The following is a 26,167-nucleotide window of genomic DNA, read 5'->3' as shown; positions in this document are numbered from 1 at the left end:
TTTTACTGCTGAATAGATCTGAATGTATGTACTGTGCTTTTATTAACTGCAGTAGATATGCAATAAAAGAGATCTCCATACTGCACAGTTCCTAACAATTAGATCCCACTTTACGTAATCTTGGGATTTGTAGTTTGCGGCTGTCCTTAGAATTGTCAGCCAGATAACTAGTATTTTAGCAGAAGTACTTCAATGAATTACACATTCCAGAATTCCATTGGAGGGAGTCATCATTTTAAAGTGGGATCAACTGGGTTGCTGTGAGTTTTTTGGGCTGTATGGTCATGTTCCAGAAGCATTCTCTCCTGACGTTTAGCCCACATCTATGGCAGGCATCCTCAAAGTTGTGAGGTTTGTTAGAAACTAGGCAAGTGGGGTGTCTATATCTGGAATGTCCAGGGTTGGAAATGCTAATCAAGATAATCAACTGCAACATTCACACCTGCCTCCAACAGACAAGAGTTCTTTCTCCCACCCTGGACATTCCACAAATATGTAAACCCCACTTGCCTAGTTTCCAACAGACCTCACAACCTCTGAGGATGCCTGCCATAGATGTGGGTGAAACGTCAGGAGAGAATACTTCTGGAACATGGCCATACAGCTAGGAAAATTCACAGCAACCCAGTGATTCCGGCCATGAAAGCCTTCGACAACACATGAGATCAAACTGTTCACAAGTATGCAGTGTGGATGCTTGGGTAATACACAGTGTTCCCTCACTACTTAGGGGTTCACTTTTCGCTCCCTCGCTGTTTTGTGGGTTTTCAATAAATATTAATGTAATCATTTATCGTGGTATTTTCTCTGTTTCGCAGGTTATTGCGGTGTGCAAAGGGTTTTGGAAGGGGGGAGGTAGGGAGAAATAAGGAAGAAATAAAGGGAGGGGGGAGGGTAGGGAAGGGTTGGAAATAAAAAAGGGTTATTTAGCTTCCATTCTTCTTCTCTGCCGGTGTACTGTACATTGTAACTGCTAAAATAAAGTACAGACTGCATTGTAGTAAGTGGTCCGTGGTTTGCTCTCCTCCACAAACAGAATAAATATAGTGTCCATACTTCACGAATTTTCACTTATTGCAGGTGGTCCTGGAGCGTAACCCACGTGGTAACTGAGGGAACACTGTAAATCCCTACCTATTCTAATGGTATTAACTGTAGAATTTAGTCCAGAAGACAACATATATCATACTGAAATAGGAACAATTAAATTAATCTTTTTAAAGAAGCTAGTTTTTAAAGACTTTGATTCAAACATGCCTATTTTAACTTATCAGGCTTCAGCTGTGGATTTAATCACCCTTTCCTTAATTTTCTTTTGATTAAAATTTTATGTAGCTGAAAATCAGGAATTCAAAAAGCTTTTATTAACTGGCCAGGAGGCAGTACAGTGAACAATTCAAGGACTCTAAAGAATATGTTAACTGCCGTTACAATAATTTTCAAATGGCTGCTATTTTAATATTTGCTTCTGGTTTTAGCTGTTGCATTCTGAGCATTGTTTAACTATAATTTGAGCTTTGTTGATTAAATGTAATCCCATGTTGCGTTTGTTTTACAACCATTTTAATTTGCATCACTTGTTTCTATATTTTATTTCCACATTATCATCTTAGTGCTATGTTTGATTTTGGTTTTATTGTAGAAAAATGTACTCAATTGCTTAGCAACCTCATACTTTGTTTTCTTTTATACCTGCAAGCCAACACTGTTGCATTTTGCAGGAAATAATATCATTATGAAAAACAAAATATGCTTTAAAAAAAACACAAATTTTGGGTGGAAATATAGTTTTACAGAATTTTAGCAAAAATATTCCTTATGAGTCCCCAAATAATAAAAAAATACTTGAAAACACTTATAAACTCAGCTAACAGGAAGCCAACTTTGGAAATACTTCATTTTCACATGTCTTAATGAAATAATGCAATTTCCCATTGCCAATGGTTTTTTTTCTGGCCAAACATTCCGTCTTTTTTAGTCTGATCTGGAGATTTCAAGGCTTGAATCTGCAACAGTCTTCATGTCAGAGCTGAATTCCAATATGTAATAACAATATAATAATAAATTTTGTTACCCACCTCCCCACATGGCTCAAAGCCAGATACAACGTAGAACAGAGAGATAAAACACAATGCCATTAAAATATGTTACATTAAAGTACATAGGACAAAGATGAAAACACCAATACTAATGAAAAGTTAGAATTCATTATTTAAAATTGATTGGGTAGGCCTGCCAGAAGATAGATGTCTAATTCTGTTTTACATTTTGACAGCTCATTCAGTAGTCAAATATCTTCTGGCAAGCTACTCCAAACTATACTCTATATATTATAATGACATATTAATAATAAGTATACTCTATATATGATAATAACATATCTAAAGGCATCTCTATGTGCTACTTAAAGGACACTGAGATATCATGACAATCCAAAGCCTAGATTTATCAATCCTTCAAATCAAGTAGGCGGCATTTATTCCTCCCCTCCCCCCAAAAAAGAGGACCAAAGTAGAAGCAGATCTAGTAAACAAAACAGATGAGACTTGAATTGATGGAACAGTGTTTCTGCATCTATACAGACATTCCAGTGAGTTCAACTTGGATTATTTTCAAATAAGTGGTAACACAGTTGCATCCTTTGCAATTCATAAAAAGTAAGGAATTGTATTCTGCCATTTGGGAAGTTAACAGGATATCATTCCAGATTTACCATAATAATGTAAGTTACTGTCACTGAATAATACAGTTACGTTAATGTGTAATGTTTAAACAAGATTTGTATTGTATCTTTTATACTGTCTTTTAACTCTATGAATTGTTTACCTGCATTTTTTAAAAAAAACTTTTATATGTTTTACTGCTATTTTTGTATGTATTTTAATCATTTTTATTTAAATTTTGTAAGTGGTTTTGAATCTCAACGATTAGGGAAAGGTAGGAAATATGCTTGATGTAAACTGTTTGGAATTTGTTTATATTACGCAGAATAAAACATAAACACTGTATCTAAATAAAACTGTTTTTCAAACAGCCTTTGAAACATTTACAAGAATTATTTAAATTATTTAAAATATTTAAAACATATTCCAACATTATTGGATTTATTTACATCCAAGAGACACCGGATATATAACAAGATTCAGAAACAATTCTCCATTATTTTTAGAACGGTTGAGATAAACTGAGTTCAGGTTTCAACTAAAATAGATGATTCTATATTTAAGTCATATATGAGCTAATCCATGAGTGAAATAAACACTGAAGTTGGAACTTCATGTTTGCAAACGCTGTTCAAACAAAACATATGCTCTCCAGAGTCTATCTTTCTAGCATTCGTGAAGCAAATGCAAAAATATGGGAGGAATAGACTAAGTAGTAGAATCAACACATTTTGCAATGGGAAATATTTTTGACTTACCACTGCTCCACCATTTCTTGCCATTGATAATACAGATGTCCCCATCTCTCTGAAGGCTGCATTGCATATTGGCAGCATCACTGGAAGCAACATCAGGTTCTGTATCAAGCAGAATGACAGAAACATATGAAACATATATATTAGTACTATATGCTATATATATAGTATGAAACTCTTTTAAGGGGATGGTTTAACTTCCCATTTGCTAGTAAAACTGAATTGCCATGTATGTCACAAAAGGATGCATGTCTAAGAAGCACATCACCAGCATGAAAACTTTGGAAACCTCTGATCTAGACGTTCATGATCCAAGTGAAAAGGGGAGGCTTACGCAACCATTTTGGTATAAAACATGCCTTGTTGCTTGGGCCATCAATCACTTCTTTCTGAAGCCACACTAAAGAGACTTAGCATACTTTCATCTTTTCTCATGGAGTCCACGACATGCGAGTGTGGAGAAGAGCAAACCACAGATCACCTATTACAATGCAGTCTGAGCCCTGCCACATGCACAATAGAGGATCTTATAGCAACACCAGAGGCACTCCAAGTGCCCAGGTACTGGTCAAAGGACATTTAGTATGTCAAGTTTTTAACTTTGTTTGTGTTTTTAAATGCATTACAACTAGAATCATAGAATCATAGAATAGTAGAGTTGGAAGAGACCTCATGGGCCATCCAGTCCAACCCCCTGCCAAGAAGCAGGAAATCGCATTCAAAGCACCCCCGACAGATGGCCATCCAGCCTCTGCTTATAAAAGCCTCCAAAGAAGGAGCCTCCACCACGGCCCGGGGGAGAGAGTTCCACTGCCGAACAGCCCTCACAGTGAGGAAGTTCTTCCTGATGTTCAGGTGGAATCTCCTTTCCTGTCGTTTGAAGCCATTGTTCCGTGTCCTAGTCTGCAGGGCAGCAGAAAACAAGCTTGCTCCCTCCTCCCTATGACTTCCCCTCACATATTTGTACATGGCTATCATGTCTCCTCTTAGCCTTCTCTTCTGCAGGCTAAACATGCCCAGCTCTTTAAGCCTCTCCTCATAGGGCTTGTTCTCCAGACCTTTGATCATTTTAGTTGCCCTCCTCTGGACGCATTCCAGCTTGTCAACATCTCCCTTCAACTGCAGTGCCCAGAATTGGACGCAGTATTCCAGGTGTGGTCTGACCAAGGCAGAATAGAGGGGGAGCATGACTTCCCTGGATCTAGACGCTATTCCCCTATTGATGCAGGCCAAAATCCCATTGGCTTTCTTAGCAGCTGCATCACATTGCTGGCTCATGTTTAACTTGTTGTCCACAAGGACTCCAAGATCTTTTTCACATGTACTGTACCCTAGGTTCGCTTCTGGCATGATAAATAAATAAAATATTTTCTCACGTGCAAGTAGCAGGTGAGAATAATATTATCAGGGTTACTAGGCAAGGAGAGGAATGAAGTAAGCTCCTGCAAAAGATGAGAAGCAGCATGGAATAATAGGTGGAGAGCTACAGCTGGTTTCCATGGCTGAGTAGGGTTTTAATCTCCACTCAACCATAGAAATACACTTGGTCAAGTCACAGTCCGTCAGCTCTGTTGGGTGCTTTCAAACCATTTTTTATTTATGACAACCCTACAAACATATCATGAGGCTCTCTTGGCAGAATTTGTTCAGAGTAGGATTGTCATTGCCTTCTTCTGGGGCTGAGAGAGTGTGACCTGAAGGTTTCTATGTGGAGATTCAAACCCTGGTTTTCCAGTGTCCCACTACAGCATGTTGGCTCACTCTGTCAGCCTTAGAGGAAGAGAAATCTTGCCGAGATAGCTTTGTTCTATGGTTGTCATCTGTCAGACACAACATGAAGGCACACAACAAGAATGGGTTGAAACTCTTCAATTGTTTTCCCCTCACCTGTGTGGAAAAATAATCTCACTACTGTAAGAGAGTACAAATACTTTACACACTATTACTTCCATATGTTAGTGTTACTATGTGTTATAATTTTTCTGTGCAAAAAAGGTGGGTGTTTTGTGCACAGAGTGTACAAAAATGTCCAAGTTTTATTACCAGTATGCTTCCTTTTTATTGTCAGAAAAACCTAGTTCGAACTGGGAAATGAATAAGATAAAACGTTCTTTCAGTCCCTAGTTCTCCCTTTCTTTCATGACTCTGAGTAGCAGCATGTCAAAATGCATGGACTGTGTATTTGCAGATATATCTCTCATACACAATTCCTCATCATGCATCCAATGCTCCTATAAAGATGTAAGGATGAGATGGAGAAGGAATGGCAAAAGGGAAATCAATTTCCTTCCCCTCCTTCTTCCTCAATATATCCTTGAGCTGCTGCCATCATCAACCGTAGAAGGAGAGGCAAGATGATTTTTCAGGACTGAAAGCAGAACTAGGAAAAGCTACCATTTAAAGATTATAACTCTAAAATTGACTTCACCAGAGTTTCTCAAACTGTGTTCCCCCAGATGTTTTGGATTTCAGCTCCCACAATTCCTAACAGCTACTAAACTAGCTAGGATTTCTGGGAGGAACACAGTTTGAGAAATACTGGGATACACTGCTGGGAAATTAAGTCTAATATAAAGTAATTTTTCCAAGCTCTGGCTGAGAGTAAAGATAAATAAGACTTTAGAGTCAAAAGGACTGGAAGTTTTCTGAAAGAAACTCAAAAAAATTAAAAGAGATTTTACATTTACTTTTTGAAGATATTTAATAATTTCTAGATTTCTATAAGCTTAGAAAACCTCAACCATCCCTACAATATATTGACAGAGACATGTGCATTTGAACTATGCTTTCTAATTAGATTTGAAATACTACACAGATGTTTACTTCTATGAGGCACAGAAAGATACAGGATGTTGAGGAAGAGAGAGAAAATCTGGAAACATGTTAATCTATATTTCTGTTATAACAGAAGTTATGCCCAAGAAGTCTTTAAAAATTGTGTTATTCCCCCATGTTGCATGGGGAACAGTTCTAACTACAAAAGAAAAAAATAATAATTGCCTGTCATGCAGAAGCAAGAGCTAATTTTCCCATCTAGGAGAGGTTCCAACCATTGCTTCTTCTGTTCCTCTGTCCCATACAAGTGCAAGACCTCCATGTTTCCAGTATCTAAGGGACACAAAGAAGGGTGCGATTTTAAAGCTCTATACCAAATTGCATAAGGTATAAAACCTAAAAAAAAAATTGACAAGGAAGTTGGAGTTTCACAAACCTGGTGCATGGCAGTTGAACACCTCTGGAGCAAAAAAACATTTCCCAGTCTCTTCTGCAATTAATGCATAGTCCAGCTGGCCAATACCACTGACTGCAGGCAAGAAAAGATTCCAGAGACCCTCTTCTTTGGCCTTTTCCTGAGAACAGGAGGAAGATGAACCAACAATATGTTCACAATATGAAAAAGTGGTGGGAGGGTTTTATTTTGATATAATTCCTCATATCCCTCATCCAGCAATTGTACTGGAGATTCCTTGGAGTAGAAGTTCAAAAAAGTAACTTTTCAAATCTGAGGTGCTCAAAACTAATTGTAATATAATTGAAATCCTAAGCAGATGTTGGTTGGGGTCTATTTGTACAGAAATCAGTGGCAAACATGTACATGTAAAAATATTATATTTACTTGAATCTAATGCTCACCTTGTTTTGGTTAAGTTACCTTCCCAAAATTAGAGTTGCTGTGCATTAGATTTGCGAAATACGGTAAATTTGTAATCTTTGTGCTGGGCCAAAGCAAAAGTGCAAATTACTTCAGGATCATATTATTTGAGAACACAGAAAGGCTGGACCACTCTAACAACTACCACGTCAGACTACACAGAGAAGCCATTGAAATCCACAAGCATGTGGACAATTTCAACAGAAAGGAGGAAACCATGAAAACAAAAATCTGGCTAGTGGCTACCAGTATTTAAAAACTCTAAAATCAGGACACTAAATAAAGAACAACACTCTGAAAACAGGAGAATTCCAGACATGAAACAATCAGGGCCAGCTAACACTCCCAACAAAGGATTCCCTAAGGCAGGAAGCAGCCAGGCTTTGAATCTGCAAGGCCATTAAATGCTAATTAAGGCGACATTCACAACATTCACATTTGCTTCAAACAGACAAGAGTTCTTTCTCCCACCCTAGACTTTCCACAGATATATAAACCCCACTTGTCTAGTTTCCAACAGACCTCACACCTCTGAGGATGCCTGCCATAGTTGTGGGCAAAACATCAGGAGAGAATGCTTCTGGAACATGGCCATACAGCCCAGAAAATCACCGCAACCCAGTACTTCAGGAGCGCCTGGAGCTCACATTAAAGTCAACGTGGATTCATTCTATAGCACAGATGCACCCTAACGTTTTCTTTTCCATTGCTGAAAGCTTTGGTGTTCTAACATTTTTGTTTTAAAAGAAGGAATTATAAGCATGCAGCCATTGTAATTTGCACCTTTTTAATCCAAATTTCAAAGAGTGCACTTTTTGCTGCTGCGCATTACATTTTTTGGTTTCAGGGTTTTGAAAATTGAGATGTGCTTTGGATTCAATTGTGCATTACACTCGAGTAAATATGGTAGCTAGGACAAGGTGATACTTTTTGAGTACTGCATATACTCATGTATAAGTCTAGGGCAGGCTTTGGAGCTAAAATTGATGGCCTTACATATAACCTCTGGATAAGTCGAGTAGCTCTATCCATTTTCCAAAACAGGCATTCAAAAAGACCAAAAATGGTGCCATAGCAGAGAGAGGGTGGATCAATGCTTCTTTTGGGTTCTCTTGGAATGGACTAAGCTCTTGTTTTTCACTACTTTACTTAGAAAAGACATATGTTTTTTGAAGACACAAACTATATAAAAATAAATTAACAACAAAGATGCTTACAGAACTTTTGGAAATTGACTTAAGGACAAAATCTTAATACTATTTTAAAAGACAGTAATGCTCTCTTTTCAAGCTAGAACTGAAATCAGTATGGTTAGAAATATTATCAGTTCCATGCATATCCACACCCAACCTTTCTTGAACTCTCGTCCTGTACAAACTGAATCTATACATAATAATGAGTCCTACATGGTTGGAATATTCAGTTTTTCATTTCCTGGCCAAAAAATGGTTTCACAATAGCCAGGAAGAATAAAAAGAGGTGAATTTTTTGCATGGTTTTTACCTACAAGTATTCCAATAACCCTAGTTTTTTGGGCAAATTATACTGCACAAGTGGCTATACACACACACATACATACATACATACAGAGGGGGCATAGTTAACAAATAGGCATATGCAAAATTGCTGTTTGATGCACACAAAAAGAGTAATCTTACACACACACACACTCACACACTTGGCTATTTTTGGTGCCAGATTGCGGTACTGTATTTGTATTGTGTTTTGCACAAAATAAATTTTTCCCAAAAACCCATGGTTCTCATATATATTCTGCATAGAGTTTCCCTAAACACTTCAAGATGTACAAATACTACACCAACACAGCAGTGTGTGTGTGTGTGTTTGTGAGAGAGAGGGAGGATTATTTGTCCTGATTCCAAGGACAAAACAGTTCAATATTTATATTGTTGTCCATGTGTATTACTTGGACAACAATACCCACAGTATTACTTGGAAAATATGTTTTTATTTTATTATACAAAAATCATAACACAGATACAAAAGCTTAAAGTGCTGCAGAGAACATCCTTAGTAAAACTTTTGTAATGAATAGTTTGACACATAAGCCAGTGAAAATAGAGAGGAACTTGGCATTTCTTATCTGCTGCTAAAATCAGTGGGAGAAATCTCTTTCAAATCTCGATCATCAGACTCACTTTGTCTGGCCTATGAACCGAGCAAATACATTGTACTCCCGGTTTCAAGATGTATAAACTCCTCTACATTACATAACAGCCTCTAAGTACACATTATTTTTAAAGACATATACTGTATACAATATTCTTCAACTAATCACTGAAGGGGTATAAAGCTGCATAAAATATGTCTTGCAATTACAGTATGCAAAATGGAAAGGTGAGTACCTTCAGTCTTTCGAGCACAGCAGGCTTTTTCCATACATCAGGGGAATTTTTATTTCTGACATAATACTCTGCCATTTCCTGAGAAAATGAATCAAATCAATAGAGAACACAATAAGGTAATATACTGAGATCAGTGCATAATATTTCTATATATACACCTCATCATATTACTATTACAACGTCATTCTATTTTCCTCAAATTGATAAGAATATATAAATAACTGAAGGAAAGATCATTAAAATTTAGTAACTTCAACTTTAAATAACAAGAGCTATAGAATGGACAAATAACAATAATACAAACCATAATTAAGTTGCTTCAAAGTAAAATACCATTAAACTTACACATTACTTAATATTTTACCTATCAATTCAATCAGAAAATAACTGTGTTACACACTGTTTCAGTGTCTGTTATTTCCTTGTTATTAACACAGCCATTTAAACATCACCAAGCAAAACAAGACACAGTGGCATAAAAAGTGTGGCACAAATTTAGAAACAGAAGTACAAATTTTGAAAGAACTGTAACCCACAATAAAGAGAAAGAATGTGACCAGGCAACTTATGTATCTGCCTCAACAATTGCCCAGGAGTTGTTTGTATCAAGATATCCATTTTTCCTTCTTACAGTTCTTTATCTTCATACCAGATTTGGAATACATTGTATTTCATATAGAAGGCAGCTTTAAATAGAAGACTGCCTTCATCCACAAATTTGGAACTACTTTTTTTTACAAAACATGATAAATGACCTTGAATCTGATTACTAGCCTTAATTAGAATATACCAACTGAGTACAAGGAATGTCTATGTTTTAAATAATCATTTAGCAAGTCAGCCATAGTTGGGATTAACCAACACGATTCAGGCTATGATCACTCTACAATTACAGTAAATTAAGATGGCAGAGAGCTCTCAGATGCTTAATACAAGTCACACTACACTATTTACCTGGTGGGTCCGAGGGGGCAACAACGAAAATAATTTCCCATTAAAGGACACTTTGCTAACAGCCTAAAGGTAGTCCTTGCCACAAAACCAACTGAAACCTCTTCATTATGCACCTACTCAGGAGACCCATGGAAATCTCCTCTTTATAAACCTTACTAATGATACAGGAATCCTGACCTTTTTCACCTGTGGTTCCTTCTGTCTAGTAAGCATGGAACTAATGTGGGAGAAACAAGGTTCTGTTTACTAGTGCTGTTGAACTGTGATAGGGAGTAAAAATGGTGTCTCACGTTTGGAATCACAATTCAGTCCACATACAAATACAATATGAACCAAAGTAAAATCAAGTCTCTTTCCTGTTCATAAAGTGATGGTAGGACCCCAATTTCTGTCTGTTTGCATCAATGTTCTTAATATATCTCACCTTTTCGGCTGGGAAGACATATTTTTTCATGAATTCCTTCACCTTTTGGAGCATTTCCATGCCCTCTTTAGACTGCTGGAACCCTTCCCCTGTGCTACCACATTGGGTATCAGTGGGGACAAATGTTCTGGAAGAAAAACTAAAATGAGGCCTGAACAAAACTTCAACTCTTTTTTTTTCAAAACAACAACAACATTCCTTCCCATTTGTTGGTAAGAATGGAATCGCGTCTAGGGTTACCTAATAAGAAGAAAATTTATTCTACTATGAAACTGAACGGTTTTATCCCTTTGATCACCTTGCCAAAGAGCTGAGACACTAACACTGTAATTAGTAAGTAGTGGTACCTCAAGCAACAGTTATTGATGGATGGTAAACAATATGATATGGTGGGCTAAAGATGTGCACAAGCCTGTAGCCAAGAAGACAGTTTTGGGGTTCAAACCATCCCTGAATCTCTTCAAATAAAAAAAACAGGTTTATTTATGAATATTAACTGCCAAATATATAAGAAACAAAAATTAGAGTCTCTCCAGAACTGCAAGCACCATCTCAATCAAATTTTAATTATTCACACTGTCATTAGCTACCTTTCTACCAATTTACATTGCAATAGTAGCAATAGCTGACATAGTGAAAGTGACCAAGATGGTCTACCCGTAGCCGGCAGACGAGGCCTAAGGTACGGGGCAGAAGGGAAGGATTTGACCTGGATTGCAGGTGGAAACTGAGGTATCTCCCACTAGCTCATCTAATCCAAGTCCTGCCAAGGAAACCATGGAACAGGAGCAAAGATAAGCTGTGCCATTGTTAGACCTTGAACTCTATACAAACGAGACTGTTTCTGATGACCAAGTGAATGCTCAGTTAGTGCAAAATCCATGGACAACATTGCCAGGATATGTATTTTCTGTGGATAAGAAGAAGCATCAATTGTGGAAACAATTGTCCTTTGTGGCTGATAAGAACTGAATTTAAGAGGGAGCAATGATCCAGAATCTATTACCTGTAAAGAACCTTTGCATAATAATGGAAATTTCAGGGCCTTGTTGTGATCTTGTGCGAGATCAGGAGACACTGGCCTGAAAAGTCACCACAGGAGAAAGAAGTTTCAACCCCTCCCAAAAAAATTTCTGAATATGGGCCTGGATGTGCATATTGCTCAGGATGCCCTGTGTGTCCCTAAAGTAGCCTGTTGCCATCTATGCACTGGAAGATACTGTCTCATTGCCAGTAAAACTCAACTGCCAAATCAGTAAGTTGCTGGATGTGGAACAAAAAGATACCATTTTGTCCTTTGTCTTCAACAGCAGAATAGTTTTACCCAGCCACTTATAAGCTTGACACTGGTGCTACTGGTTTAGGGCTATAGATGTTCTAAAAGCTTTGCAAATATTAATTAACATCTTTCCTTTGGACTAGGCAAGATTATAATTTGCATTTTCATGTAAATGGACTAGGGAGGGCCAGACTTCTGCCGACTTTTCACGAGAACCCCAAGATCAAACAACTATTGACCACTCCAAACTATATATATTTCAAATTTCAACAATTTTTATCCCAGGCATTGAATACAACAACAGAATGGAGAGTTGCCATACATCCACTATCACTCACACACAGCAATTACTTTGGTATGAACAAGATACATGCCAAAAACCCTCCAAATAAACAGTACTTACTTTTTTGTGAACTGTAATCCAACTTCTGCCAAAGGTTTTACCATCTCACCAAACTCAACACTGCTTTCTGCGGAAGAATTTCCAATGAGGTATCTGGCATAAACACCCTAAAGAACAAATATATTACATCTGAGTGATGGAGCTAGCAGCTCAGATAGATTGATTTGGTTGTGGTTTTTTTTAAAAAAAGTATCAAAATATGAAAGGCAAATGTGAACAGTGGCTAAAGAAAGAAATACATTCTATCACTTCCTCCCAGAACATAAATATGGAACATCTGGGTTCTCTTCACAGTATACAATTATCTGCTGTGACCTGTAGTTTGGTAAAATATTAGAGTTCAAGATTTCTAAATGAAAATTCAAAATGCTTCTCCCCAAACAGCAAATCCTAGTATTCCAATGGGTGTTGTCAAAGTGGAATTATAGTACAATAGTTAAAGTGGAATTATAGTACAATAACTGTACAGACAGGTGAATCTGTCTAAAATGCTATAATGTTGAGACATACCTGAATAATCTACAACGTATAATACAACACAAATGAACAAATCTTCCTCAGAAATAATTGATACATTTGAGAGATTGCTCCTAGCTAAAATAGCTTATAATATTTTTATTTCTTATAGATTGCTTTAGTATCATTAAACTGAGAAATAGGGTTCTTCACATTCCCATTTGAAACTTACACAACTTTCATATATTCATAACAGTGGGTATATTACCTGGCTTATTGATGCTAATTTAAAACATGCTAGTGCACGAAAGAAATTCAGGTCAGGCAGAGCATGACTGATACCTCTGCTGCGAGAGTAAACCATGCAGAGTTCTTCAAATGAAGGAATTCCTAGAAAAAACACACAGAATGGGGTGAGAATTTTGATTTTGGCACGTGATTTACACAGGTGTTTAAAAAACCTACAGCCCCCTCAGGTATGCTGAACCAAAGCTTGGGCATTGTTTTGGGCTTCAGTCAGCATGGCCACTGGGACTTCTGCATATTGAAGCCTCCCAAAATGAACTATTCCAAATTTTGAATGGGATCTCTCTTCAAGCAGATTGGTTAAGTCAATGTGGCATTTACACAAGGAGGTCTGCAAAAAGAAGATTCTGTGCCCTGACTCACTATTGCACATACTCCTCTCCTGATCCCAGGCCTATCTTATTTCTCAGGAATGTGGGGAGTGAGGGATTGCAACACAAAAGCACTATCCTGATCTTTTCCTGCTTCTATTTCTATGTTCCCTTCTTTTTAAGTAAAAAAAAATGTGTGCACACCCACACCAAATTTAATATTTCTACAAAAACAGTCCCCAGAATAAAATTAATTACATTATTCTGGGAAATTAAGTGTTGCTGCAGATATAATTTCTAGATATGCTGTATTAAGTTATCTGAAATCCATATTAGCTCATACAGAACTTGCCAGCTTGCAATAAAAAAGACAGTCACTAATAATAATAATAACAACAACAACAACTACTACTACTTTATTTTTATACCCCGCCTTCATCTCCCCGAAGGGACTCGGGGCAGCTTCCATGGGGTCAAGCCCAAATAAAAACAATAACAATATAAAACACATCAATAAAAAGACATGCACAATTATAAAATTTAAGCATTAACATATAAAAATAAAATAGCAAACTTAATAAAACATAATTTAAACACAGAAAGATTATAAAACAAACTGGGTAAAGTGTGCCATGTGAATTTTGTAAACCCAAGGTAGAAGATAAAGTGCTATAACTTCATGAGAGGGCAATTTGGGTTGGGAATGAACCCTGCGGTTATATCAGATTAAAAAGGCAGAAGTACAACCGGTGGGGAATTGGTCATAGATACAGGATTTATCATGGAGATTGGCAATCCTAATTATCCAAAGGCCTGTGTGAAGAGCCAGGTTTTCAAGCTCTTCCTAAATACTGCCAGAGTGGGGGCTTGCCTGATCTCCATGAGAAGCGAGTTCCAGAGCCGGGGGGCCACCATGGAGAAGGCCCTCTCCCAACTATTTGATTCATGGAGGGATAACAAGCAGACAAGGGGACAAATGAGTGTCAGGAACCCACGTGTTTGGAACTGTGGGGACAACATAAAGAAGGAATCCAATACAGAAGGATACATACCTGCAACATTTCTTACATTCTTGAAGGATACATGCTTAAGAGATCTGGGGGTAAAGAGGAATGAAGCAGCATAAGCAAAGTCTGCGAGAGGATGTCCCACAGTTGAAAGTTCCCAGTCCAGCACCGCTACAACACGAGTCTGGAGGTGGAGAAATGCAGAAAGAAAACTTTGAATAATTGGCTATAAAATGGTTTAGAAAGATTCACCACCTCAAAAGAGTAAATTTATATGCATGTTATAAATTTTGTAACATATATATTTGCACATACGGTACAACCCTCTGGATCTAAAGGACTGTTATGCGTAGTTTCATTTATCCTTGTCCAACAAACCATGTTCATTTTAGGCACTTTCTATATCCTCCAGCATGACTCTATGGTATTCTTGGGCCATAACCGCTCCATTTCAAAAGGTAAAGGTAAAGGTTCCCCTGACATTAAGTCTAGTCATGTCCAACTCTGGGGGTGGTGCTCATCTCCATTTCTGAGCCAAAGAGCCAGCGTTGTCCATAGACGCCACCTAGGTTATGTGGCCGGCATGTTTACAAAAGGGCAAGGTGAACAGAAGCTGCTTCCAGAACCCCATACCGACCATGTGTGAGCAGCAAAATTGAGAAAAGAGGAAAAAGCAGATAAGTTTATTTCATCAGCTCCATCCAGCATGTAAAAAAAAGCAGAGATATATAAGTATGGCCATCAAAATGGAATCATAACAAAAATAGAGACTAGTGAAAGAAAGAAAAAACAATCCTTGGATTTTTGGGGGGGGGAGAAGTGTTCTTGTGGTCTTTCACGCAGACATTTCCTCAGTCACTTTCAATTTAGCACTTAGATTAGGATTGTAAATTCAGCCTCTGTATTTATGTTGATATTAAGCCTCTATGCCAAATGAAGGGAATCTTGGTCCTCCATTTTAACTAAGGCTTCCACAACCCCCAACCACTACCAATGTCTGAACCTTTGGAATGGTTCCCCATCACTACAAACAGAATTGAGAATGTTACAAGCCGCTTGACAGATACCTCTCGTGGATGAAATATGATGTTTTCTAATCTGAAGTCTCCATGGGTTATCTTGTCTTCATTATCATTGGAAGGGAGATGGTTCATTAACCATTCAGCCAACTCATTCATTGCGGGGATGTCGGTATGAGCAGCTGCTTTATACTGTCTTTTCCAACCAGATACCTAAAAACAAATCCAAATGGATATGCAATTTGCATTTATTCAACTCAGTGAGAATTTTCACATCCTCCTGAATCCAATGACACTGACTAAATCAGTTCAACTCCATTGCATCATGGTTTGGCAATCTTCCAAAAAGCATAGGGCATGATTTGTAGTAATAAATCATGTTATGGAGTGTGTGGGAGGGATACGCCACTTGAAATCGTAGATTTGTTGGGGAGGGAGTTGTTCCAGATTTCCCACCCACTCCCTTGTTTGTTTATAGAAGAAATGGACATGGCAATCCATTTATAATTGTTTGACAAAGTCATCGAAGGTCAGTACTGAAGGTCTATTTCTATAGGGATTCTGCAACAAAAAATAAAGAAATGACAGATTTTGTGGAAATTCAGATGTTCATATGACCCCAGGCCCTTCACTTTTAGTAGGTGTTAGGGGTGCAGCACCACTGTGAAAGTGACAAAAGCATGAATAATAAATACTATTGTTTTCACTTGAGGTAACACTCCTCTAGGAATCTCTAGGCCCTCCAGTGTGACTCTGTAAGTTGGCCATGGAGTTATTCTCTTTAGGAAATTTTAGAACTTCCAAAGTAGCTGTATTGTCAACTTCTACCAGACATTAATCAAATATGTGAATAATCAAATCCACAAAAGTTAAACCTGCAAATTTGGAATTAAACCTGCAATGTCTGAAATGCAAAATACACTCATTCTTTCTTCAAATGGCAAGGAGAGTGTTTGCATACAAAATACTAGCACAAGAAATCATACAATAAAGTGGAGAATTTAGGCACTTACTTGTCTCCTACAGTAGCCAGCTCCTTTTCCATAGCTTTGAAGTCCAAGTGAATTCATGTTGAATGAGTGCAGCTGGGCCAAGGTTTCCATCAAAGCTACATACAAGGCAGACCGCTCTACTGGGCTTACTTCAGACAGTGTGATGTCACGAAAAATGCGACCCTATGGACATTGTGAGTTAGACATTGGAAGACAGAGTAACATTAAAACTTGACAAAAATAAGATGAATCTAATACATCAACATTAACTTTGATGGGTTTTTAGTTGTGTTTTTAATTCTGACAACTCATTTAGCTGTCAGAGCTCTTCTGGCAAGTCATTCCACAGTCTCAGAACAGCTGATGAAAAGGTCCTGTGGGTGACAGTCACCAGTTGGGTTTTGACTGGTTGGAGCAGCCGCCCACAGAGGACCAAAGTGTACCATGCGCATTGTATGGGGGGCTTTAAAGATCAAACCAACATTTTGTTCTTTGCACAATAACTAATTGGTTTTAATATACTAACTCCTAGATGTTCCTGTAACTAGTCTGGCTGCTGTATTTTGAACTAATTGGAGTTTCCGAATTTGGCACAGAAGTAGCCCAATATATAATGCATTGCAGAAGTCCAGCCTTGAGGTTACCAGTGCATGCACTGCCATCTTTAGTTATTCTAATTCTCGGATTGGGTGTATCAGCCAAAGCTGGTAGAAAGCACTCCTCACCATAGCTGACATTTGGATAGACAGATCCATGAGCACTTCCAAGCTGTGAACAGTCTTTCAACAGGAATGTAAACCCATCCAGGGCTGGCTGACACACCTCCATCCACAGATTAGGACCCTTAATGGCAAGCACCTCTGTCTTATATGAATTCAGTTTCAATTTGTTTTTCCTCATCCAGCCCATTACATCCTCCAGGCTTTCATTCAGAGGAAATATGTGATCCTTAGCTGTTTTGGAAGGCATGGAGAAATATATTTTGGTATCATCAGCATACTAATAGCACCCTACCCCATGCATTCAGATGATCTCTTCCACCTTTTCATTGAAGGTTAAAAAGCATTGGGAACAGAACAGTATAATACCAGCAATGACCCAGTTTCCATACTGACACTAAATATTTATTTCTGAAATGCATGCCTTTTCCTTTAGTGGTTGATTGTCATTATCTGGTAAGTTTACAATACAACTTTAAATATACAATAAAATTGTGGTAATACTTCAATTAACAAACTTTTGACAATGAAGCTCATTTTTACAAAGTCTTTTTTAAGGGCCTCCAGTCCCAACTTCTCATTCTATCTGTATAGAAGTTTTCCAACAGCAGCACCATTGGGAGGATGTTGAAGGAGAGATAAAGAAACAGACTTTTGGTGCTGGGTTGGAAAGACAAGTGTGTAATGCAATAATAGCCAGAGGTATGAAAGACTGGGATTCTAATTTAGAAATCCAGAAAATCAATCCCACAGTTGCCCATGGGTGCTTGCCTACAACTGGCAAGATAAACATAGGCAAAATATGCACAAGCCCTAAAACATGTAGAAAGGAGAGAGAAAATGTATCACCAGATACATCCACCATGTTTAAAAAAGCATAGATCTATAAGTCTGGCCATTGAAATAAAAGAGACAAGAAAACTGGAGACTATTGAAAGGGAAAGATCATCTCTGGATGTATTTTGGAAGAAGCTTTCAAATTGTCTCTTGAAAATGCAGAAATTTTTCATTTATATAAGGCTTATCTGATCTGGTTCTTTAATTTCACACATCTAGAATGTTGGTTTTGAATAAAAAGTTCACTGTTCCTTTTTGTGGTGCAGGAACCTGTCCCTCTTTGTTCATGTTATTTTGACCAAAGTACCAAAGGAAGGTCCAGTAACATATCTACTTTGTTAGCTGAGATATAGGTAAAAAACAGAAATCAATTTTAAAAATAACATACATGAAAGAAACAAAAATATTCAAATGAAGAGAGGGAGATGGGTCAATCATGTCCCTCCAGATGTTAAAGGCAAGTCCCATCATCCCCCAAACATTGGCCAGGTTGGCTGGAGATGATGGGAGCTAGAAGGAATACAGTAGCATTCCACATATGCTTCAGATGATGATGATATTTATTTCTATCCAGTAATTTTCCCAGCTTGAGACCAAGGGATCTTACAAAATTTTTTTATTAAAATTCACAAAATACGAAAAGGAAAATACTAACCTGAACATGCTGCATCACATAAAATTCTGTTCCAATCACAGAAGTATCACTGCAGTATAAGAGGGGCTCAGGAACAGGAAATCCAGTGGCAAGCAAGGCTTTTTGAACACGGTATTCCCTGTCAATCTGAACAGGACATGACAGACGAGAGAAGGTAAAAACATAAATGATTTGGGATGTAATCACAGAAAATTATGCTCTTGACCCTTTCAGATCAGCAGAAGTGAGTAATTCAACTACTTGCTTGATCTATATAGATTACCATTAGTCTTAAGAAAAAGTTATGAGGCAACATGTGCCTTATGTGTGCCCGACAATTATGTGGGAAATTAGACATCTCATCCCCACTCACCAGAAAAATATCTTTGGAATAAAACAAGGATAAATAATTCCCTCCAGAAATGGTGATTATCCTTGAAATATAAACAAGGAATTAGGTCTTGCTTTACCAAATGGGTATGCAATAGAGTGGGAAAATAAAAACTTTAGGTAAATTTCTAGTTATTTTGAGAATGGGGTGAAAGCAACCAAAGCCCGCATTAATGTTGAGTGTTGCCTTGCCGCAAGTTCAAAGGGGTCAAAATTGGGATTGCGTGACTACATCCCATTGTGCATGTTCTACTAAGTGAAATGGAAACTACTCTATGGTTGGTATGGGACAATTTGCTACTCAAGGCAAATGACAAAATGACACTCCATTCCTTTTTATACAAAGCAACCAACCATATTGGCAATAGCAGGAAGAAAACTATTTGGGCAGGCCCTGTAAAAGCAGCACTTAAACAAACCAGAATGGTTAGACATTCAGGAGAAATGGGATTGCTACTGCCTTCAGCACCTTGTGCCTGAGCCAGATGCCTTATTCTGCCTAATGGTAGGCTGTTCCTCCAGACAAAATGTTTTAAAGACTACAGTGTGAATGCTGCAATCTCACAGTTTCCTGGGAGTAAGCACCACTGAAATAACAGAGATATAATCACATCATTACAGTCTTTAGCACCTACCCTATGGTGAAGAACTTGTGGAGTTCATAGTCCTTTGGATGTTAATTAAACTCTGACTCGCATCACAATACTATGCCCAATGTCAGATATGATGGCTGTTGTAGTACAGCAACATCTGGAGGGCACAGGTTTCCCAATCCTTATCTGTCCAAATTACATATGATAATACTAAAGGCATCAGTGCTTCTAAATGAAATCCATTCCACAAGCATATATCCTGAAGGGAGTGTTAGAACTAATTTTACTATACCCTGTGAGCTCCAGGGAGTAGAGGACCATGAGGCTTCTTCTTAAGCACATATGTTCTTGAGCCTTTCTTCAAATAAAAGGTTGGGTTGGATTGTCCAGAGCTAAGTGAGTAAAGAGACAGATTACAGCCATCGTGGGCCAGAGAGAAATGCATGCATTTTATTTCACTTGGAAACATTTCTGAAATATGCTTTATTAACCAAATGATACTGAAGTGGCCAAAAATCAGTACAGATGTTACATGTTATTCAAGAGGCAAATTCTAATTTCGGAGTCATGAAAAAATGCAAATCAATCCCTAAGAAAGCCATAGAAACATTCTAGATGGGGATTAATCCACACAGTATCCCACAAACATCATGGTTCCCCTAAATCAGGAATCTACACCTTACATGCCAAAGGCTGTGTGCAACCCTTCTGAAGACCTTAAGTTTGTCTCCCAAGATCCCTGATCTTGTATATATACCTCCCATATAAACACAGTTTAATCCTTCGGGTCAATACCTGTAATCGCTACAAACCCATAGCCCCAGTTGCTTAAATCCCACAGACTATAGTACTGTATTTCATTACCTTGTGGAGAGTTATGTCAGGGAGTACATGGGAGAACAACCATGCCTATGATAGTCTTTAATAAAATTCCATTACATAAACATAATGATTTGCTGATAAAACTGACACACCTTTGGCCCAGATGCCAACTCTGTAACTGATAGTCAAAACATGCACTAGCGTGATTAATGAATTTAATCCTTGAAAACTACATAGGGGGTGATTTCTTTCTCCTATTCTGTATTGCAATGGGAAAACAGTCTGAAAGAAAAATACAATGTGTTTCTCTGCTTTATGGTATGAGAAACAATTTAGTTCTACAATGCCCATTTCAAACGCTAACCGATTCTGAAGAACAAAGAGTATTGTAATATCACAATATTTCTATTTGTTAACACTGTTTCAAAACTAGTTAAGTAGTAGCAACTGCAGTAAGCAATGCGAGAGCCAGCAATGCTATAATGATTTATTTGAGCATTGGACTATGACTCTGGAGAGCTGGGGTCAAATCTCCATTTGGCCATGGAAACCCATTAGAAGACCTTGGGCAAGTTACACTTTCTCAGAGGAAGGTGAAGGCATATGCAAACATACTCTTGGAATGAAAATCCCGTGGGTTGCCATAAACTGGAAACAGCACGAAGGGACGCAACAACAACTGTAAGCAATAATCTCCTTTGCATCCTCCCCAACCTCTCCTAAACCTGTTCAAATGCAACCAGCACAAGCAAGTTGCATTAAGGTTGCACAATTTCATGTGCATGTGGGCTGATTCTAATAAAGCAATTGCCAAACCATACCAACTTATGAACTTAGAAGGAGGCTTCATTTTTTCTTGAGAGGTAAGAAGTTGAGCAAGATTAACTGGAAATTGTTTACTATTGTACTAAAATTGGTAGACTGGACAGGAAGGAGTTAATGGATCTAGGGTCACTGCTGTAAGCTGCATTATTTGCAAAGTTACCAACTATTGTTTGTCAGGTAAATCTCATTGCCCTGGAACAAAAAAAAAGCTCAGCAAGATAAGAGACAGCCCTTTCTCTCCCTTTACTCCCAGAAAGATGAGTTAATTTGTTTGATAGCCTGCCTTTCAAGCAATACCACGACCCATGGTCCCCACAACATGACCAAATACAGGTAAAACTCAAAACATAACAAGTTATAACATCAAGACCCAATACGTGGATCATATTCATAATATTATTTTAAAGGATCCAGTTATAAATTAGTTGTCTGTAAAGAATTTGGAGTGAAACTGAAGAAGTTGTAGGTATTTTAATCACACTGCCAAATGTCTCTCTAGAATTCAGGGATGGGGTGATGGTGACAGCTGGAGCTTTCTGGTGTGGCGTACTACCTATATTCAACCTGTATATAGGTATACAATTTTAACCAAAAGAAAACCCAACCTGACAAAACTCTCTCTCTCTCTCTCTCTCTCCCCCCCCCCCCCCCCCCCCGGCCCACCTGCAACTCCAAACTCTTCACTCCCTGGAGAACTTGCATAATAGTGTATTAAAGTCCAAAGTCAGCAAGGAGACAAGATAAATCTGACAAAAAGCAGCAAAGAAAATGTAACAATGACAAATTAAGTAACAACTTGGGGCCGTTTGGTAATGCTTGGGGCGGCTGCTTCACGCTGGGCCTGTTCCTTATACCACCAATTGCATAATTGGCAATGGGGAGGAATTATTCTGGTGTTTTTGAAGGGCAGCTGGTTTTAAGAAACTGTACGTAACTCTAATTCGGTGACATCCAAATTTCTCAAAGTTGCGCATGAGAAACACAGATGTCAAAAGGTAAGAATAGGTTCCAGCATTGTCTCCAGTTTTTACATTGTTGTAAGTATCCAAAAGGCTCCAGATCCTGTCTGATCTTGGAAGCTCAGCAGGTCAGTCCTGGTTAGTACTTGGATGGGAGACTGCCAACGAATGACAGATTTCTCACCTAAGAAAACCCTATGAAATTAACGAGGTTGCCAGAAGTCAACATTTGGGCATATTGAGTATTCGTTCCAAATTTGGTCCAGATCCATCATTGTTTGAGTCCACGGTGCTCTCTGGATGTAGGTGAACCACAACTTCAAAACTCAAGGTCAATGCCTGCCAAACTCTTCCAGTATTTTCTGTTGGTCATGGGAGTTCTGTGTGCCAAATTTGGTTCAGATCCATCACTGGTGGAGTTCAGAATGCTCTTTGAGCATAAGTGAACGGTAAATCCCAGCAACTACAACTCCCAAATGACAAAATCAACCCCTCCCCAAAACCACCAGTGTTCAAATTTGAGCGTATCGAGTATTTGTGCCAAATTTGGTCCATTGAATCAAAATACATCCTGCATGTCCAACTGATGCTCAGGTGCCAGAGCTAAGTGGGAGCCATGAAGAGAGTTCCATCTTATCTCTTTGCATCAGCTGAAGGCTCCTCCCCGCAATAACATGCTATGCTAGTTTTATATATATGTATATATGTGTAGATATATATATATACACACACGTGTGTGTGTTTGTGTGTATATATATACACAATATAATTTACAATAATGTATAATAATTATAACATATTGTATATACATATAATATTCATAATATTATATTGTAATACGATATAATACTAATAATACAATATAATAATATTAATTATATATTATATTTTACATGTAATATTTCTAAAAATATTACAATATATTGATACAGTACAATATAGTAATTTATTACCAGTATTGTACTAGGCTAATAATATAATATTGTATGTAAATTTAATTTGTAAGCCGCTCTGAGTCCCCTTCGGGGTGAGAAGGGCGGCATATAAATGTAGCAAATAAATAAATAAATATCAGATATTTACATTACGATTCATAACCGTAGCAAAATTACAGTTCTGAAGTAGCAATGAAAATAATTTTATGTTTGGGGGTCACCACAACATGAGGAACTGTATTAAGGGGTCATGGCATGTAAAGTAAATAAGAAGAATGGAGAAGTAAACAGAAAGAAACTTTTGCCAGTTGTGGAAACTGTTGTCCTTTGTGGCTGACAAGAACTGGCTTAAATAGGGAGCAATGATTCAGGACCTATTTACCTGTGAAGAACCTTTGCACAAGGATGGTAATTTCAGGGCCTTGGCCAGCCTTACCTGTACTGCTTGATTTCCAGCGCTTCGTTCTGCTGCTGAGGGAAGCCCGAGAGGTGCTGGGACAGGTATCTCTCCAAGGCTCCTTGGTCAAACCTGTGCTGGGCCCTCACTTCGGTGGTGTCCGGCTCACTGGCCATGTTGAGTCGCCCCTCACTGCCTCCACAGCCTGCCTGTCTAAAGACTTTGCGAGAATTGCCCCGCGAGGGAAAGGGCCCAGGCTCCACGCCCCTCGCTCGCGACAACAGCGTCAAGCCTCCGATTGGTAGCGGCAAAGTCGTATTCTCACAGCTGGGAGACACTACCTCACGCAAACTGCGTACCGCCTGCTGGAATGAAAGCCCAGGCCAATTAACAACACAAGAGTCTTTGCCTGCAGCTTCTTGCATTTTTTTTTTCTGTTGTGGAAGGAATGTAATTTGACACCACTTTCAGTGCCAAGGTTCAATGCTATGGAATAATTGCAGTTTTATTAAAGGTAAAGGTTTCCCCTGACGTTAAGTCCAGTCATGTCTGACTCTCGGGGTTGGTGCTCATCTCCAATTCTAAGTCGAAGAGCCGGCGTTATCCGTAGACACCTCCAAGGTCATGTGGCCGGCATGACTGCATGGAGCGCCGTTACCTTCCCGCCGGAGCGGTACCTATTGATCTACTCACATTGGCATGTTTTCGAACTGCTAGGTTGGCAGGAGCTGGAGCTAACAGCGGCCGCTCCCGCCGCTTCCAGGGTTTGAACCTGGGACCTTTCGGTCTGCAAGTTTAGCAGCTTTTGTAAATACAATAGTCTCACTTATCCAACATAAACGGGCCGGCAGAATGTTGGATAAGCGAATATGTTGGATAATATGGAGGGATTAAGGAAAAGCCTATTAAACATCAAATTAGGTTATGATTTTACAAATTAAGCACCAAAACATCATGTTATACAACACATTTGACAGAAAAAGTAGTTCAATACGCAATAATGCTATGTAGTATTTACTGTATTTACGAATTTAGCACCAAAATATAACAATGTATTGAAAAGATTGACTACAAAAATGCGTTGGATAATCCAGAACGTTGGATAAGCGAGTGTTGGATAAGTGAGACTCTATTGTAATAGTAAAAATTGCAGTTTTACTACTATTATTATTATTATTAAACTTTGCCTAGGAACAATGACAGCAGTGTTTGTGTTCACTCAATAATTCTTTTCTAATCACTTCTTATATTTTAAGTTTTGTATAGTGTCTTATATGTTTTAATGCTTAATGTAAATTGTTTTTAATTTTTTTTATTGGCATTGAATTTTTGCCAGGTCTGTAAACCGCCTTGAGTACCTTCGGGTGAGAAAGGCAGGATAGAAATTACATAAATAAATAAATAGTTTCTCTTCCATTTGTTTTTTAACAAAGCTGTAGAGCCATTATTTTTTTTCTTTGTGTCCTTTATGTTGAAGTGACTATAACGTAAAGTGAACTACACAGCATAAAAGCTATATATGTTTTAACTGGTTTTAATTGTAATTTTATATGTTTATTGATTTTAATGATATATTGTATTTATTGTATAACTGTGGCATTGAATCTTTACCAAAATGTGTAAGCCACTCTGAGTCCCACTCAGGGTGAGAAGAGCGGGGTAGAAATAAAGTAAATAAGTAAATAATTTTGTGGAGATCTCTCTTAATTTTCTCACTGGCTCATGTTTATCACTGATGACTGAGCTTAGTGAAATATACTGTTTAATTGATGAGTCTCCACAATAATTGTAATTGGTTTTAAATGTTTTTAATGCTTAATATTTATTTATATCTTGTTTCTGGACGTTATTATGCTTTGTGTGATTTTTGTCTTGTATTTTATGTTAAATGTGCTTTGATTTGTATTGTATTATATTTATACACTTTGTATTTCCAATATGGCACTGAGGTGGCTCAACTGTAAGCTGCTCTGAGTCCCCTTCGGGGCAAGATGAGCAGAGTAGAAATAAAGTAAATAAATAAATATTTAATGAATGAATAAATAATAATAAAGCTTCATTTATATCCCGCCACCATTCCCTGAGGGGACTCAGAGAGGCTTACAACAGGAACACAATATAAATAAAAGTAAATAAAAGTAAACAAAACACAATATAAATGAAAGCCTTTGACAACACATTAAATAAAAGTAGGCGCATAACAATACGGGAGAATTAAATCAACAAAGTAAAGCCAAATAAAATTCATAAGAAAGAAAAATAACAATAGACACGTTGAGTATCACTCTAACATCACTCATAAGTATAAAACTAAGTAAAATTTAGGACACAAAAGTAAAGCAAAAGGTTTCCCCTGATATTAAGTCTAGTCGTGTCCAATTCTGGGGGTTGGTGCTCATCTCCATTTCTAACCCGATGAGCCGGTGTTGTCTGTAGATACCTCCAGGGTCATGTGGCCAGCATGACTGC

At 38.0% G+C, this 26,167-nt stretch overlaps 1 protein-coding gene across 1 annotated transcript in view; it reads right to left on the bottom strand.

The window, feature by feature from the left end:
* Positions 1–24,006, bottom strand: part of acad11 (acyl-CoA dehydrogenase family member 11) — a 48,136-nt gene extending 24,130 nt beyond the window's left edge. Inside the window, exons 1-13 of the mRNA XM_003222207.4 lie at positions 23,738–24,006; positions 20,053–20,152; positions 18,799–18,924; positions 16,609–16,770; positions 15,644–15,808; positions 14,622–14,760; positions 13,221–13,342; positions 12,497–12,603; positions 10,815–10,941; positions 9,437–9,514; positions 6,630–6,768; positions 6,419–6,526; positions 3,422–3,520 (exon numbers count right to left, since the gene is read on the bottom strand). Of these exons, the coding sequence (XP_003222255.2) occupies positions 3,422–3,520; positions 6,419–6,526; positions 6,630–6,768; positions 9,437–9,514; positions 10,815–10,941; positions 12,497–12,603; positions 13,221–13,342; positions 14,622–14,760; positions 15,644–15,808; positions 16,609–16,770; positions 18,799–18,924; positions 20,053–20,152; positions 23,738–23,874 (1,609 nt within the window). The 5' untranslated portion in view covers positions 23,875–24,006. The remainder of the gene's footprint in view (positions 1–3,421; positions 3,521–6,418; positions 6,527–6,629; positions 6,769–9,436; positions 9,515–10,814; positions 10,942–12,496; positions 12,604–13,220; positions 13,343–14,621; positions 14,761–15,643; positions 15,809–16,608; positions 16,771–18,798; positions 18,925–20,052; positions 20,153–23,737) is intronic.
* Between the last annotated feature and the right edge of the window lie 2,161 nt (positions 24,007–26,167).

Source organism: Anolis carolinensis, chromosome 6, assembly GCF_035594765.1.
Source record: "Anolis carolinensis isolate JA03-04 chromosome 6, rAnoCar3.1.pri, whole genome shotgun sequence".
NCBI lineage: Eukaryota > Metazoa > Chordata > Lepidosauria > Squamata > Dactyloidae > Anolis > Anolis carolinensis.
This window is presented reverse-complemented; position numbering and strand designations above follow the sequence as displayed.